The sequence below is a fragment of the Lates calcarifer genome, linkage group LG19 (assembly GCF_001640805.2).
Source record: "Lates calcarifer isolate ASB-BC8 linkage group LG19, TLL_Latcal_v3, whole genome shotgun sequence".
Classification (NCBI taxonomy): Eukaryota; Metazoa; Chordata; class Actinopteri; family Centropomidae; genus Lates; species Lates calcarifer.
Genome location: NC_066851.1, coordinates 6900346 through 6917990, shown reverse-complemented (window position 1 = coordinate 6917990; position 17645 = coordinate 6900346). Strand labels below are relative to the sequence as shown.

General features: G+C 37.9%; 1 protein-coding gene across 10 annotated transcripts in view; it reads right to left on the bottom strand.

Moving 5' to 3' along the window:
• Window positions 1-344: 344 nt before the first annotated feature.
• Window positions 345-17645, bottom strand: part of sntg2 (syntrophin, gamma 2) — a 112752-nt gene continuing 95451 nt past the window's right edge. For 9 of the 10 annotated variants that reach the window (XM_051078226.1, XM_051078218.1, XM_051078225.1 and 6 more), the window contains exons 13-17: window positions 16699-16770; window positions 16173-16382; window positions 4128-4220; window positions 3480-3590; window positions 345-3206 (exon numbers count right to left, since the gene is read on the bottom strand). In XM_051078226.1, coding sequence (XP_050934183.1) covers window positions 3078-3206; window positions 3480-3590; window positions 4128-4220; window positions 16173-16382; window positions 16699-16770 — 615 coding nt within the window. In that variant the 3' untranslated portion in view covers window positions 345-3077. Of the gene's footprint in view, window positions 3207-3479; window positions 3591-4127; window positions 4221-5579; window positions 5621-16172; window positions 16383-16698; window positions 16771-17645 lie in introns of those variants that run through there. The other variant, XM_051078227.1, reaches the window with a different exon arrangement.

The following is a 17645-nucleotide window of genomic DNA, read 5'->3' as shown; positions in this document are numbered from 1 at the left end:
AACCATTTAAAACAGCATCACTTACAAGTAATTACACATGTTGCAGTTATTTATATATTTGGGTGAATTAATCCTAGCTTTGACTGTTTTTAGGCAGAGAAACTCAGTAACTAAATAAAGAGATTTACATTGTAAAGATGGCTTTGAAAAAACATAGACAATTGTTATTAAGTTACAGTTACAGAAGCTACAGAAACAATTAATCAAAAGGAAAGAAAATGGGCAAAAATATCACAGAACCCCAGACTTCACTGGTTTAGTGCACCAGACAAACTTTGAAATCCAAGTCCAAGGCATCCAAATGCTCCATTATAAATTAGAAAACAGGCTTTGACAAGTCAGTGTTCAGTATGTTGAAGTTTATTTCATATTCCTTAAATGAAGTTAGTCAAGGTAAGGTTAGTCAAGGTAGTATCATGTCAGCTTAAGCTCAGTGATAAGCAGTGATCACACATTCAGAGCTTGTAGGTTGTTCTAAATAACCCTGTATCCTCCGCAACTCGCTGACGTAAAGGTCCAAAATAAAATCACGTTGGCCCGTGTAATGCCTTAACAACCAAACTGAGGGTTCCCAGGGCTGGCCAAGCCCAGTGTTACTGGGTAGGGCAGGTACCTAAATAACATGCTAGGGTGTGAACGGATTCCATGTGGTTGCTAAACTAGTGTCATCAACAAGGCACCACAACAACCTAAAATTAATTTCCTTGGTTGGTAAACAGAGGTGAGAAATGTAGCCCATCAAGCAGGTTTGGCCAAAACGGATCAAGCGTCATGATCAATCCTTTAAGCTTTTACATAATTGATGACCTCCAGGCTCATGTTGTTGTATGCAATACATGACAATGAGACAGCACCGATTATGTCACCCAGTTGAGTGTTTCTCAACTCTCTTTAAAATATTACTAATATAACATAATATGTTATATGGTGAGATCTAAAGTGAAAGCAGTAAAAAATATATTTTAATGGCAGTGTTGTATAACTGTTTAGCATGTGATTTTAGATTGTCTTTGAAATAGAGTATTTGATACGGTTTCTTGCTGACATTCAAACCAATTTTCTTTTTCCAGGGTTCTTTGCTGGTGGCCATTTCTGCCCAGTATGCAAATATACAGAGACATCAATGCATAAAGGGTAAAGACCACCAGAGAACCAGTGTTCAGTCTGCTGCAACAATGCTTGGCCATATGCCCATCAAACACAACCTTTCATCACTTGCCAATAGGAAGCCAGTGAGGGATCATGCCCTTCATGGTGCACTAGTAACACATACTGTTGTGTTAGCCTGCTTGTGTGGAGAAGTGTCCTTCTCCACATTATCCCATAAATTGGGATAAAATAATCATTTGGCTCCTTTAGACTTGACTCCAAATGTTATTGGGCCAAATGGATCAAGTTCTGATAAGATTTTGTGACGTCTCCTGTGGTTTGTCATGTTCATAAAAATTTGTATTCACAGCCGCTCCCTTTCTAATAATCGTGTATAGAAAAAAAATGCTTTTAGTCCATCACGTGGTGAAGCAGAAGTTGTAAGCAACCCAGTTTGGTCAAAATCATTTCACAGCCCATATCTGTTCCTGAGGGCTTCAGTTTACTGAGGGTTAATGTGTGGTGTCTGCAGGTTGCCTGGCAATGTCATGTTCAACATCAAGAGTCATTTTGTTCATTTAAGAAATGGTCCACAACATAACCCCTTTGTAAAACCAACCAACTCTCAGCAAATGTTGAAATATTCCCTTAAAATAAACTTGCTTATCAAAATAAGTCTTAAAATAAACTTGTTTATTTGAATGTCACGTACTGAACCTCATGATGTCATCTGGTTGACAGGACCAATTAGCTGAATGAGTGCTGTGCCACAGCTCATTTTATACCAAATTACACATGATGACTGGGGCAGGCTCATCCAACAAAATCAGACAATCTCTGGCAAAACATAATCCATTTAGAGAAGAAAGTCATCATATATTTTGTCTTCAGCAGTCAAACAGGCGACTGAGATAGAGCTAAGCAGGAGATAAGCAGTTTAGTGACTGGGCTAACAGATACTAAAGTTCCATTCACTGCCACCCCTTCACTTTCGAAGTTGACATACAAAGCAACAGGGAGCTGTGACATGTCTCGTATAATAGGCAGTTGTGCTTTATGAGCAGTTTATTGAAAACACAGCAAATATGTATATTAACAATGAAACCATTACATAAAGCAAAGGATGTTATATAGTTTTTTCCACTGTATGAGAATGGGAGATGATAAAAGTGGATCCATAACAATATGAAGCTGAGATGCAACATTTCAATGAAATGCCCTCATTAGCCAGAGAGATTTAGAACTCAGGCTTGTTGGGTTTATTAGATACATAAAATGGACACAATAGTACAAACATCATACCATTTAACCCAAGCCAATGCAGGGGCCCTACAGTAAATGCTGCCTGTGTGAAGCTTGTTATGTTTCATTTCAGTTGGAGCCATATCAGAGGGGTTTTGATTCAACTGAGTGGTTATTTAGAGACTGACTGGACTGTATTATAATGTAAGGTGTTTGTGACATGACAAAAGAGAAAGAGAGAAGGGTTATCTTTTCATTACTGCTCAACTGTAAAATGTAAAGAAAACAGAGCCTGGGGCAATTGTGAACTCCTCCCATGACAGTGAGCCAGCGCCAGATTCTTGCAGCCAGTTAAAATGTACCTTCTCACTAGAATAGAATTCCCAGTTCTTCAGCAACCTGTGTCATATTATCAAATGTATGGCAGTTACACACTATATGGTCGCACGGATGCTACCTTTCAAAGTGACAGATTAGACAAGTAACCGGGTATGAGAATCACTGTTCCTGATGCAATGACAGGGAAAACTTAAATAAATGTAGATGTTGATTTTTCCTACTTGTCAAAACTTAAATAAAATCTTCCTTCCACCATTAATTCACACATTATCTACCTCTATTACAAATATTTCTTTTTCAGTAGTTCATACAAAAATAGCAAGAACAAGATATACATATCAATTGGCTCTGTGCATAAAATACTGCTGATTTGCCTCAGGTGCACATGACGATGAGGACACGTCTTCTTAACTGTTCATGTAATTTCCAGGGAAGCTTTGACTGCACATAAAGAGAGGGTCCATGGAGGCCACTTTGGCAGCGATAAAAGAATGTATGCAGTGGAGGACGGCTGTCAGATTAGCAAACTCTAGTTCCTGTGTAGGAAAATAGTCAAGGACAGAAAGACAAATCAAGTGTTATAAGATGTTCATTTTACAAAAACTACATTTTAAAATATATGATCCCTACAAAAACTGGTTTAGTGGGCTGTTTTGATTCATAAGAAACTTGGGAGGAAAGGTTCACTAGTAGTTCAATAATGTACCTTACCTTGGAATCAGTAATAACCAGTGCAAAATAGCCCAACTAAAATTCAATATGTCACTGTTCATCTTTAATTTTGATGAAAATAAAGATATGTGCATTACCTTCATTTCTATTTGCTTGCTGTCAGCATTCTTGAAAAGGAGTTTTACCCTGGTTTTCCCATCATCAGAGGAGCCTTTAAGTTGAGAGAACTTATACCGCCACAGTACAGTCTACAAGGAGAGGAAGGGATTATAAAACACAGCACAGGGATTTCAATGATGAGCATAACATTTAAATACCATGTCTTACTACAGAGAGACCTGCATGATCAGGAAGTGACATTTTAATGTGCAATAGTGCTTTTAGGAAACATATAATTTATAACAAAAGAACATTAGTACTTTGGAAAAGAATGCTGTACCGTTCTTCCAGCGATGAACATTAAATTTACCCACTGCAGGGCTGACTCAACACTTAGCAAGCCTGCCAAAATAATCTCACAATGTACCTTTAATAACAAGGGCATACCATCTGGAAAGGCCATTGTGCAAAACTAGTGACACTTGAAAAGCTATCTTTATATTTTTGGGGATATTTCAGAGTTATTTAAAATACTATTTTCAAATACAATGGAAGCCTAAGTAAATGAGAACAAGTACACAGTATATCAATACAGGAAATAATGTGCCAAACTGCAGTCTGAAGAGCAAGGAGAACAGCACAGATCCAGGATGTCGACGACAATTGTGAACTCAGTAATACTTTACCTTTGAAGTGCCTTCTGAGCAAGTAAAGCCCAATCCAAAATCTATGGTGAAGCACAGTACATTCCCCTGGCTGCTGCACATGTAGCTTTTGGACTGTTGAGAGAGAATTGATACCTATGAACAAGTTGATTTGCATATCTTTGTAATAATATACTGTGCAAATAGTACTGTGGTATGTGTCTCTGTATGAGCATTCAAAACCACAGCACAACCATAGAAACACATGTTACATTATAGCTTGTTAGTATGGCTGTACTATACTATAGAAATAAATGATACCTTAATTTTTTCCCCTACATTGGTGACAGTAAATGCAGCCCACCATTACCAGGAGATGAATAAATAATTTACTTGGTATTCATTGCACATCTCAGTGTTAGCACTCATTTACTGTCTTCTTTAAGTTAACAGAAACAGGCTTTCTTCTGGCAATGCTGTGTGTTGTCATTGCAGAAAAAGCAAAGGTGTAATTACTATAATTAACAATGGCTCTGTTTTATTTAATAAGTCAGGTCAGTGAGTTCACAATATAAGTACCTGGAACTGGCACACGTGAGCAGAATGCAGCCATTTATAATGTCATTTGTTACACATGTGTTTGACCAGTCAAAATGTCTATTGAGAGAAAGATCTATTGTAGATTTCACTGAATAGTCAGGCTGTGGCCACTCAGGGCTAACTCATAAAATGGTGCTTGATGTAACTGAGGTCTAAATGATCAGTCACACCAGCATTTAAAATGTCAGAATTTTTCAGTGAAATCATCTCATTCTAATGGAATCAATTTTGGTAAACTTTGACTTATTGGCATGATTGTTAGTAAGTGGTCTTAACAGTGCTGACCTTAGAGTGAACAGAGCACTAGAGAGTCCAAAATGGAGGGCGCCACTGTATCTTATTAGTTGTGTTACTCCACTCCATTATATTTGACCTCTGTCCGTGTGTAAAGGTCTCCACAAAAGAGACTAAGGTAAACTGTATGAACAACCAAGTTACAGTGACATTAATTACATTACAGTTAGCAAGTTGAACTTGTTGACAGCCAGTTAGTCAAGTTACGTTCCAATGTCATTCTGGATTTTTCTTTTCCCATAGAAAAGGAGGAACTAAGAAAATGAAATCACAAAATGTCCAAAAATAATATTAGCAGTGTAGCTTTTACTGCCTGTAAAGTTGATTCTGGCATTGAGAGTAAATACACTAACAGCCACTGGAAACCAGAGTCAAACTCATGGCCATTAATTACACTAAGTTAATTCTAATAAATTCTTCTCTTGTCCTTTTGTTGTCCCATGATTATGATTCATCATTAACATGACAGGTTGGAAACCACGAAGCAGCGAGTTCAAGCCAAGTTATAGGGTTTTTACAAGGTGCCACAGCATGATTGATGTTGTTTTCACTTTGTGAGTCTGTGTGTGTGTCATCATGGAAAAATGTAGAGATACCTACTGTAGCAGTCTGTTGAAGTCTGTCAAGTCTGTAGACAGATTCTGCAATGGCGTCACAACAGATAAGATAAAGCCACAAAAAATAAAGCTCAGATCAAAATGAAGGCCAAGTTTGAACACTGTCTAACCCATAAGTACGGAGTGCTTTTCAGTCACAATGTCAATATACTGTCAACATGGTCTCTAATTTTTTTTTATTGATGTTTGATTTCTGAACCAAAACCCAAGAAATCCCCCAAACCACTGCTAGACATCACTCAATTATCACTAACTCCACACCTGATGGGCATTATTCTGATTGGGGACTCTATAACTGAGCATGTAAGAATGGCAAAGACTGAAAATCTAACCATGGCCGATAAACCTGTCAGGGAACGAACAGAGCTCTTATCCACACTGAAGGCGAAGGCAAATTCTGAGATGGGTCCTGCTACTGAAGAAACTGAGTGACTGTCAGTCACAACATGTATTCATCTCAGGTCCCATTACAACTTTGGCGAAGGGAATGAAATCTCTTAGCAGATTCCTTGGCTTGAATACATGGCTGACACTGATGCACCCTCATCTATGTGATAAAGCTTATTGACAACTTATTCTTTGTATCTTTTGGAGACAGCCGATAAGTTGATAGGCTGATAGGGTTCATCCAAATATCACTGAATCCAGACTGTTTGGTGCCAACCTATGTCATGCTCTTGGTACAGCACACCCAAACAAAAATGTGGGTGTCTCATTTATCAGGAATCCTCATATAGACATAATGTACTTGTTGTTTAAATTGTACTGTATTTTCTGCTTGTACAAGTCTGACAAGTTAGGCTTGGAAGATCTGATAACAATAGCAAATCAGACTTTTTTGTCCTGCATCAGCTGTTGGCAAAAAGCAGCATCCTGTGCAGCTTCCTGATAATGTCAAGACATATGACAGAGGAAACCTATTTTGGAAGCCATAAATCTTTAACGTTCATTTTGCTGCTGCTACACAAACAAGCATGTGTCTCACAATTCTTTTCACAGATCTTCTGAAAGCACTGATGTGTAAGTGTTCTGCTCTCTGTGGAACAATATCCCTCTGAAGGCTTTTCTTGCCACATGACTTCATTTTTCTCTTGTGATGTCCATTCAGTTGGAATACCAACATGAGAAGCATATTCTGACTTTCTGTTTGTTATATTTTCCTTTTATTTCTGCTTGTTTTTCTCTCACTCAAGAACACTGGAGGGACATGGTGATTTTAATTAAAGAGTGCAGTGTGGTGTGAATATAGCATGGGGCTATACAGTCTTTTTACTTAGGTCTCAACCTCCCCTGTCTTAAGTGGTGTCGTGAATTCAGCTGCGACATGGATAAAATAAAAACAGTGGCAGGCCAGCTGCTAAGTTCCTGCTGTCACCACATATAACTGTGTTGTGACATGGTGAGGACTACACTAGACATCACTAATTAGAAGGGATTTTTCTGTGGGAATTAGCAATGTGTAATGCAACATGATTTTTTTTTTTTTTTTAAAGGAAATCTCCTAAGCCAACTCTGACAGAAGTGAGGGCATGTGTGAGGGATTTAATAAAAACAGAGGACAGGTGTAAGAGAAACATTTCAAAGAGTGTGTAGTGTTATACTTAAAGTTTGAAGTTTGAAAGAGGTTGAAGACGAGGAGGTAAGGTAGGGAAGGAATCTGTGAGACCTACAATCATATCCTTGGAAATTAGCGTCAACTCCACTGTAATAGTAACAGAACAATTGAAAAGCTGAAGGGCATTGTTTACCTGACCTTTTCTGTGAAAAACTTCCCAGGCCTTTGCACCTCTGATAACATTTGTTGGGTGTGCTTCTGTTTGGTCAAAGGTGTCCTTTGTTGCACATGTAACCACACCCAACTGTAATGTCATTGTGCAGTGACCACACCCTGTTTCGATCACTGCAGCTAGGTAAGAACTTCAGCCATTGGATGGCACCCAAAGACTTTCACCTTGTATAAAGTAGTTGAGAAGACCTAGTGTTGTCCAAAGGAACTACCAGCATTGTTTAAAACTGAACAGGTTGGGTTCAGTGTGAGCTAGCTTCATCCTGTGCAATGCTGTCTAATGCCTGTTGGCTTTAAAAGATACACAACAATTACATTTCTTATAACAATAAACAACTCATTTAGTATGTGTGGGCTAATAAAAAAAACAGTTTTAGCAACTGTTTCCTGTTGGTCAAAGCACTACTTTGGTTCAGACATCTCAACAAATTTTGGATGGAACGCAGGGTGACTTGTAATAATTTTCGGGATCTCATTACTTTTTATCCAGCGCCATCATCAGGTCAAATTTATAAATGATCATTAACTTGGTTTGTGACCAAAAACCTGAAAAATGAATTCCTTCTCATTAGCCTCAGTTGTAATTTGTGTTTAGTGCCAATTATCAAATATCATCATGCCAATATTCTAAACTAAAATGGTGAACATGATAAACATACCTGCCAATTATCAACATTGCCACTGTGAGCATGTTAGCATGCTATTATTAGCATTTAGATCTAAGCGCTGCTAAGCCTTATGATGTTCTCCTCCTTACTTTGAGGATAAAATGAGGAGGATCAGGTTTTCACAGGGTTTCAAGAAAAATGAGAACATCACAAAATTGCATAGCATGTTTTTGTGCAGTATGACACCCCAACAGTGAAATATGACACAACTTGGTGTCTTGCTGTGAGCTAAAAGACCACATCAATGCCACGTTGGGTTTCATCATCTTGAAAAAAGAAGACAGACAAAAAAAAAAAAAAAAAAAAAAAAAAAAACTGAGGGAAAATGCATGCTGGACAATTTTGACCCCCCTACTTCTACCCCATCAGCAATGTTTATGTAATGTGCACATCCAGTCAGTCTGCAGGTCAGCCTAAGTTGGACTCTGTTGAGTGCTACTCAGAAACCACAGGAGGCTAGTCTAATTGGCTGGAGAACAGAGAATCACAGGCAAATTGAAATCCTTCATCACTTTCATTAGTTTCCCAAAGGATGGTGTCCCACATTTGCATCATTAAAGACTGAAAAAATGCTACATTATCATATTTCATTCGGTTTTGCTTTTACAGTGATCGGGGGGGCTGCCCATGCAACCCTGACTTCAAACTACAGAATCATTTGAAGAATACTCTCACTAAAGATCCACTTCATTGTGTGCCTTAAATGTTAGCTGTAATTGCAGATTTATATCATTCAGTCTATCCAGAAGTTAGATTTTGGCACATTACACTAGTCAATCAGTTTTAAACCACATTCAAATTTGACTATAGTTGACATCAGGTTATATTGTTTGAGATGTGTCAGTCAGACTAGATTTCAAACTGTTCTTAATGTCACTTGCAACTTGACAGTTGACATTGATGTCACATCCAGAGTAGATTCAGCCTGATTAACTGGCTAAGAGCAAACTGTGTGACTGCAGCATCAAACACCCCTGCATATTATCATTGCCTTTTGAAGCTAATGTTGCCTAGTGCAGCAGAGGAGATATGCATTAGAACTTGATGCTGTGACAACAAAAAGAAAGAGGGTAGCATGTCCATTCTTCATATATTCTGCAGCTGAGTTTTGCTTTGGTGCTGGAAAAAACACACCACTAGTTAATGTATATGTCCATGCTTTTGTTGTTGGCAGCAAGTGATCCAAATAGATTAACATTACCTAAACAGACATACATTATCCAACCAGTTCTCATGGACTTTCTTACTGAATTTCTTCCTTTAGCTCAGCAGGTGATCTTTCACACAGGATTCTTATCTGGGTGAGTACAGAAACCTTTGCCCCTGTACCACTTTATCATCCTGCTGTACTGGTTTCATCTATCATGTAGCACATGGCGCACATAGGAGACACAACTTGGACAATCTCATTAATGCTCAGCTTCTTAAGGATCCACTGCCAAGTTTAATTTCTATTTAATCTTAATATGGCACTATTGGAGAATATATTTCACCAGTAAATCACCTGTCATTATTCTCATTAATGATAATAGACTATTATTTCCATTACTGTATTGAAATCTGGACAGCATCTGACAGTCAAGCCATGTTCACCACCCAAATCCAACTTCACACAAGCTAATGGAAGTAGAAGGTTTTAGACTATAAAGGCCCCTATGCAGATCGTCATATATTGTATCTTATTTATTGTTCTGTGCACCCATGTAACTGATCACTTGTCAAGAGAATATACAGGATATTGTGATACAAGGCTAAAGCTCTAGGTCCTAGGCTAAAAGTTAGCATCATCACGAGCAGCAGATTCATAAGACTAAAAAGCAGCTAATAATCTACACTCTGGCAGCATCCAGGCTTCCACAAAAGCAGAATACAACATAATGAATGTGCTTGTTCTGAACAGAGCAAATTTGTAACCCTGCAGACTACTAGTTATCAAGTGACGTGCTAACTCTTGACTTTGGAAGTATAGTTTACCACTGTGAGAAGCAAGCTAGTTAGCCAGAAATGTAAAGAACTTCCATTTAACAAGTAAATTTCAAATTTTTTGCTCTTTTCTGTTTTTGCTCTCATTAAATACATTATTGCTCTTCTTAGCAATGCCCTACGCACTGCTTCTGGATGTGTAGAAATGCAAAGTTTGACAGACCTTTCGTGTCTGTTATGGTCACTTGCCTCATCAACGACAGATTTCATGACCATTTTTATTTTTTAAACACAGCGAGACTGGCAGAATCCTTTCAAAATCACGGTTATCCTCTTGAGCGCCTCATCGTTTGGAGGCTCTTTGTTGTATATGTGTATAACGGCTGCCACCATCTCTGATCATTTCTGTATATTTTCACTGTTCAATTATTTTTATTGAGACAGGGTGCCACATTGATTCTGAGGCATCTGAAAACATAATGACACTTGAAACAGTTCATATCATTGACAATGTAACAGACAATCAGCTCAGTGGGCTGCTTAATTACATCTACTCGTCAATAACTGTCGTCAATAACTGTATACTATGATAAGTATACAGAAAATATACATATATATTCTCAATATAAAATATATGTTTAAAAGACCTCTTATGGTATGGCTGTCATGAATTAAATTGTGAGAGATAATTTCTTCAAACATTAAATGCGTAGGGAGTTATCAACAAAGCTTTGTGAAATGTCTTAACTCATAAAATCCAAATTTAAAGTCTGCTCCTGCCTTGGTTGGTTTGTTCATTTTTGCCCAGCACAGTGTTTAAGGAAATTACAGTATGCATTGCTTGAATAGTGCAGTGCCCACAGAGCTTTGCATGAGGGAAATACAATGTGCTCTGATTTTCTAGCAGTGGCTGTTAAGTCCACACATGGATTAACTATTGTGTTCAGTGATTCTCATTGTTATAATGACAGTGTACTGCTGCAGTACACTGGTCACAGGTGGAGTGGTTTAAGTCAACATTGTTTTCACTCCAATCATGCACATGCGCGCACCTAGAGGGTGTAGGGACACTTTAAGTGAGTTGAGTCTGAGCAGTTAATAGCTACAAACTGGGTAACTGTTTAGACCTCAAGGACAAACACAGTCTGATTTGGAGAGTAAACACTCCACAGGTGATCTTTAAGGTGAGATTTATGTTTTATCCAAAGCCTTTTCAGACAGAAAAGTGCTGTGATGAGGTCTAAAAGATTAATTTTACCAGTGTTTATCTGTTTAACTTCCCACCTCTGATACGAGGGTAACATATAGCTGCTCCTCTAGTCATTGTGAAGCATCCATCCTGCCACACAATGCATAGGATAGTTCCAAACATCTAGTGCTTATTTATTGTTGTACGATTTTTACTTATTTATTGTTAGTTATTTTTTATATATTTTGTACATGTTTAATATTATACGTGTCAGTGACTTTCTCATTCTATAGGGTGCCAGTCCCATCAATAACAAATGCATCGTGGGGTACAGATGATCCAGTCAAATGTTTGTAAGGTGGAACAGAGATTTATCAAGAGAACCACACTAAAAAACCTATTCACTAACATTTTTCTAACTGCAGAGATATTAGTAAATTAATCTATGAGCATTTAGTTTCACTTGTGCATGAATAAAAATGTCCTGTTGTTGCATGTAAAACATACAGGTCCCCTCTATATTTAATCTTTGGGAGTTAGAATGTGGAGAATGTAATTGAGCCCAGTAAAATTATGACTCTAAACTCTGAGTGACCACATGAGCCCTGCAAACTTAAAGGGATTATACATGGTGCCTAAGACTTTCAGATTGATGGTTTTAGCTAAAGACCCAGTGTCCTGTGCCAGAGTTAGCCACACTGCCTGCTGGTGTAATACCCACATATAGTATCTTAAAGGACAACTGGTGAAATATGAAGTCATTTAATTATATCTGGTTCCCATGTTGACCCGGAAAGGATTTCAGTTTGCTAGTGATTCAAATATCTTCTGACAGGTGCTCTGCTTTGTAATATTTATAAATGTCCCTACTTAAGGGTCCCGAGCACCAAAGCCCTCCGGCTTCATAACGTTTTTAGCCTCTATCTTTGGTTGGCTGCATTCGAGGGGTGAAAGGGTGGGAATGGGGTAAAATTATAAAAGGCACCGCTGGCCATTTCATGAAGAGTCTGACCTGACATGTGGCATACTTCTCTAATTCCTGAATACACTGTGTGATTATGGCTATGTGGAGGCTTTAAAAGCCCAATGAGAAACTGATGATACTACAGACACAGATATATGACCCATGAATGATTACAGCAGTGCTTTAAGCCAGGAACCCTATATCTGTGCATATAATTAAATGTATTTATAGTAGGTGACTCTCCAAAAAAGTAAGAGTCCTGCCCTTTTCATCCTTGTCTCAGTTTAGTAACATTGGTTAGACAGAAAAAGAAAAACGCAGTGCTGGTAAAGGTCTCATGAAATTTGGGGGGTGGGGGGGTGGGGGGTTTAGTTGTCCATTATTCAGACTTGGTATCTGTTGAAAATACTTTCACCCTCATCAGACATTTGGAGACAGACACTGCTCACTGCTCAAATACTTTATAATTTTAATAACTTTATTTATTCAGTGTTCAAGTGCAGAAAATGCAGAGGAGAAAGAGGAATGAGTAAAATAAAGCTGGGCAGACTCTGGATTTTTTTTATTGATTGTGCACTACACGTATTAATCTGCCTTTCTGTTCAGCCAGAACTGGGAACTTTTATGCCCACACTGTATGGATCAATTGACTGGTTGCAACACAGAGCTCACACTGAACTGAAGCACAGAGCCCCAAGTCAGTTTTGTCTAGCAGGATGACAGCGTCATCAACAATATAAACAAAAAGGGGGAAAGACAGTGTTTGTCTTAGCAATTCTGCTATGAACACAAAGTAAGAGGAAGACAAGAATATGGAGTCGCAGACGTCTGGAGGATGCAGATAATATGGTCTGTCTGTTCTGCAGGATTCACATCAGCTTCATATCATTGCACAGTCTCAGTGGAGACTACAGTTTGAGCCACATGTAAAACACTACTTCAATAACATTACAACAAGCTCACAGTTGTAGTGGTTGTGGTGACCACAGATGTTTTGACAGCAGTGATGTGGTAAATCAGACAGTGGAGCCACTCAAACTGAAAGACAGCCAACCAAAATGTTTAACCTACCAGAAATCTATCAAATCATCTCAGAAGCACATTGATAATCAGGCAATTGATCAGGCGTCATGACTCCTGTCACGCTGCACATTAAACCATAACCTGTTTAATATATTTTAGAAATAAAACATGTTTTTATGTATGTGTTATATTTATTGATTTATAAAGTCTTAGTGGCAGTGGTAATTTGTTGGGTTATTAGCTAGCATAGGTGTATGTACTAACAATACAGTTGCAGGTAATCTTTTGTCCAGCTTTAATCTGTTTATACACACACGCATAGTTGGCAGTTTATTAGGCACGACTAGCTAAATCTAATGCAGTCTATAAATCCTCCTCATGAAGGTTATAATGTGCACTTTTTATTGAAACTGTTTTAGATAGGTGTTTTAGATAGATAGGTGTTTTGGAGGCTGTAGTTTGTGGTGCTGTACTGTATTACATTATACAGAGGCGTTCCTGTTGTTTAGTCTGCCCTTAATTAATATAAATGGGGTGAACAAAATAATAAAAACCCTGTCGGTATGACAGAGACAGATTAAAAGTGAGTCATATTTTGTTGTAATCATCTCGTGTGTATTCACCAACTTTTTCATCAATTTACCAGATTTCCTTCTGACCATATAATCACACACTGCACTTTTCTATAGTTCAACATGAGAGGCAATTAAAACACTAGGACACAAACACTGCAATTAAACATTTTCTTGATACCTGTGGCTGAACAGTTCTCACCATGTCAGCTATAATGCTCAGGTAAATATTTTTCTATCCCTCATCCTTACTTATTTCACCACTGTTTGTTCACAGCAGAACACATAGTAGAACCATGACAAGTGAAATTCTTCCATCCAAATTATTTATGGAAATATTAAAAAATAACCACAAAGCTTGAGCAGATATTCCTTTGCTGGATTACCTGCTATGTTTACACCTGTGTTACAATACCTCCTCAATGAATAATGCCAGGTAAGTCACAGAAGAAATCATACATATTCTACTCCTTACTACAACTAGGAGGTATTTCCCAGTTGTATTCACAGAACATGCAGTACGCACTATAAGTGTTTTAACTCTGTAAAAATAGCAAATAATAACACATTACACAGAGGTATCCAGCAAACACACAGCAGAGCAAAGTGTTTTTTGGCCCTCTATGTGTGTACTGGACAGTAAATGGAAGCTTAGTGAAGTAGGTAATAAAAATGTAAACACATAAAGATGGCAAAAACCAGAAAAATAAGGCCTGGACTCTTCCTGTGCGTGTAAATTTTCTACTGAACGTTCATGTTTGAACCTCTTGATGGACATGAGACAGCTGCTACTGAGAATTGCTTAACAATGCACTCTCCCCACAAGAGCTGATCGTCTTTACACTTGACACATATTTGCTTAAGAGGCAATTTAATGGCTCATTGAGGTGAGGACTAATTCTTTAGGTTACTCATGCTAAATGCATTTAAAGTAACAATAGCATTTATGGAAAACAGAGTGGTGCCCAAATTCCAATTTCAAATTCAATTAATATCTTAATAAGAAAAATTTTAACCAGCCCAGAATGAAGTAATGTGTCAACAGAAAACACTTTTCATCACCTGCCATCACTGCTGAAGCATTAAATTAGTGTTAGGAAAGGACAGTGGTGATTAAAAAACAAATGTCATTGTCATGTCAATTCACCAAATTTAATATCAAATCCTTTTACACTAATGTAGTTAGTGGCAGTGGCATTTACAAAAGTGAGACTCAACTGATCGCTGAAATCATCAGTGTTTTAGGGGCAGCCGGTGCTGACATGGGAAATTGTCCTGCTGTAATAGACAGGTGTTCATCACATTGGACAGATGTTACACATCTTGATTACTCTCCAGAAATATGGTCGATTAGTTCCAACAGAACAAAGCAGTCTGCGTGGTACTTCAGTGCATTAAGATCACAAGATTCCACACATTCTGTACAAAAATCTAACTTTTTGAACTGGCACATAACTAGTAGCTACTGGATATGCAGCTGGAAGGCAGGTTATATTGACCCAAACTAGAATTAACTAAAGTATGAATGGAATTCATTCAGAGAAGAAAACAAGTGTGTCTAGTTAAAAAATAAAGAACTTCAGCTTCATATTCTATCTGAGCTTGTCTGTGTCTTGTGTTGTATCTAATGTAATAATGCTATATATGCTAATATATAGCTAATATATATATGCTAATATATTATAGCTAGCATGTCATTCCATTTTGTCAAGTTAATGTTTATATGCGTGTACGAATCACAGAAGCCCCGAGTGGAAAGTAAAAAAATAAAATAAAATTGGTGGTCCATTTTCTAAGTCTTATCTAAATATTCTCTCCTGACTTATGAAAAGGTAACAAGAAAAAAATATTCACATTCACATCACTTTTTTTTAGTCCTATTAAGACTGGGGTAGTAGTGCACTTCAGCCTCTTGTGGCTGGACAACAAACAAAAATAAACAATAAATCCTGACAAAAATATTTTAGACTTGCTAAAACTTAAAGAACTTAAACACAGGAGAGAAATCAATCTAGATCAGACTCAGAAAATTGGTTTTCTCTCATTTGCCTCTCTGGGCCTCCATATTATATTGTCTTGTCATATGTTGATTTAATTGACTTGTGCAGGACTGGACACAGTAACAGGAGCACTTTCAGTACAACTAAATGCAATTCTATACATTGGCTTAAATAGCTTATGATGTTCTATTTTAAGACTTATAATTATATATATTATATGCTGTCCTCTAAGGCTGTTGATGGTACTTAACTGCCCTCTGCTAAAAACCAAACTAAAAGCACACAAAGTGCAGTGGTCTTAATTTCAACATCAAATGTTTCACGCTGCCCCTTTGAGGTTGGGAAAATGTGTTGTGAGAGGCTCTCCTGCTTTGAGAACTCCTTTAATCCAAGCAGTATGTAGCAAATTTTATCTTAGTAACAGAACAATTTGCCGTGTGGAAATACTCACTCGTATTCGCTGCACTTCCAAGAAGACAGCTCTTTGGAAGGACTTCTCCCAGATAGCCAGGTCAGTGGCCAGCTCTACCCTGAAGGTGTGGCTCTGGCCGTGGCCGACCAGAATGCTGAAGCACAGAGAGTCATTGTCCTGCTGCTCAGGTGAATGCTCCAGCCCTAAGTAGAGTCTCGCCTGAAGCCAGCAGTCCTCTGCCATCCACAGCTGGAACACAAAGTCTTAATTATTACGTGGGGGAGTAAAAGGTTTTGCTGCTGCTTCACTTTTGGAATGCTTAATTCAGTGGGCAGAATGAAAAGTAAATGACTTTATTCTCAGTTTAAATGAAAAATGTACATATGCTGGTTTGTGGATCAGGAATATCACCTCAGGTCAAGAGAGCCCCGTTTAGTCGGCTCTCTGAAAAACTACTCTATCTGCTCAAAAAGAGAAAAACAGCCATCTATACTGAGGTGAAAACTACAGTGATTAAATTTTGAACAGCCCTGATGCACATCACAGCACCCTGCTCTTAACATACCTTGTGAACCTTGAAAAGAACCTCATAGAGGTTATACGTTGTTTCAGCTTGTCCCCAGTCAGCAGCACCGGTCTGAGAAAAAAAAAAAAAAAAAAACATCAAGGAGTATGAGATGAAGGGGCAGCATATCAAAACAAGCTTTTTTGCACTTTTTAGCAGCACCTCCTTATCCAAACACGAAAGGCAAGGTAAAGTAAGGCAGGTAGTTTAGTGGTGTGAACGCCTGGATGACTGCCACTGTCAGGGAACAAAATGGATTTATCCTGTTACACTCTGCACAAGTGCATGTTACGTTACATTGAGAAAGGAACACTTCCTCTAAGACTAAGGTATTCCAATGGTGTTAAAAAGTACAGAAATCCAGGCTACGCACAGGAGAGTAGCTCAAGGAGGAGAATACATTTGAAGATCATCTATTACATATTTAGAACATATACTGTATGTTTTTCAACTGTAGAGAGCCAGCCTCCAGGTTTTGTTGCAAAAGTAAGAAAATACCTGGAACATAATCTTAGTAGTCAAGTTTCCCTTCATATTGTGTGAAAATTTTAACCAAATTTCCAATAAATTATGGATGGTTGTCATAATCACACTTAGTCGCATTTTGATTACATCAACTCTTCCCCCTCAACCAGGAGTAAAAAATTTTATTTACTATATAGCCTTTTTTTTCTTTTTCTTTTTTTTTTTAAATCTGTGTTTCCAGTCAGGTTTTTTGATGTACAAACTGAAAATGCCCTTGGAGAGATGCACGTACTACACTGTTATGCTGTTCACTCAGGGATAGTAATTTTATTAAAAACTATGTAATATCATTATTTAAAATTTATGTTTTCAGCAGCATTTAACAAACACTGCTGTAGCCATAGGCCCATGCAGATTAGCCAGCTCAGCCTGTTTCAGTATCAAGGTCCTGGTATTGTGCATTGTGGTTCACTTTCACACCA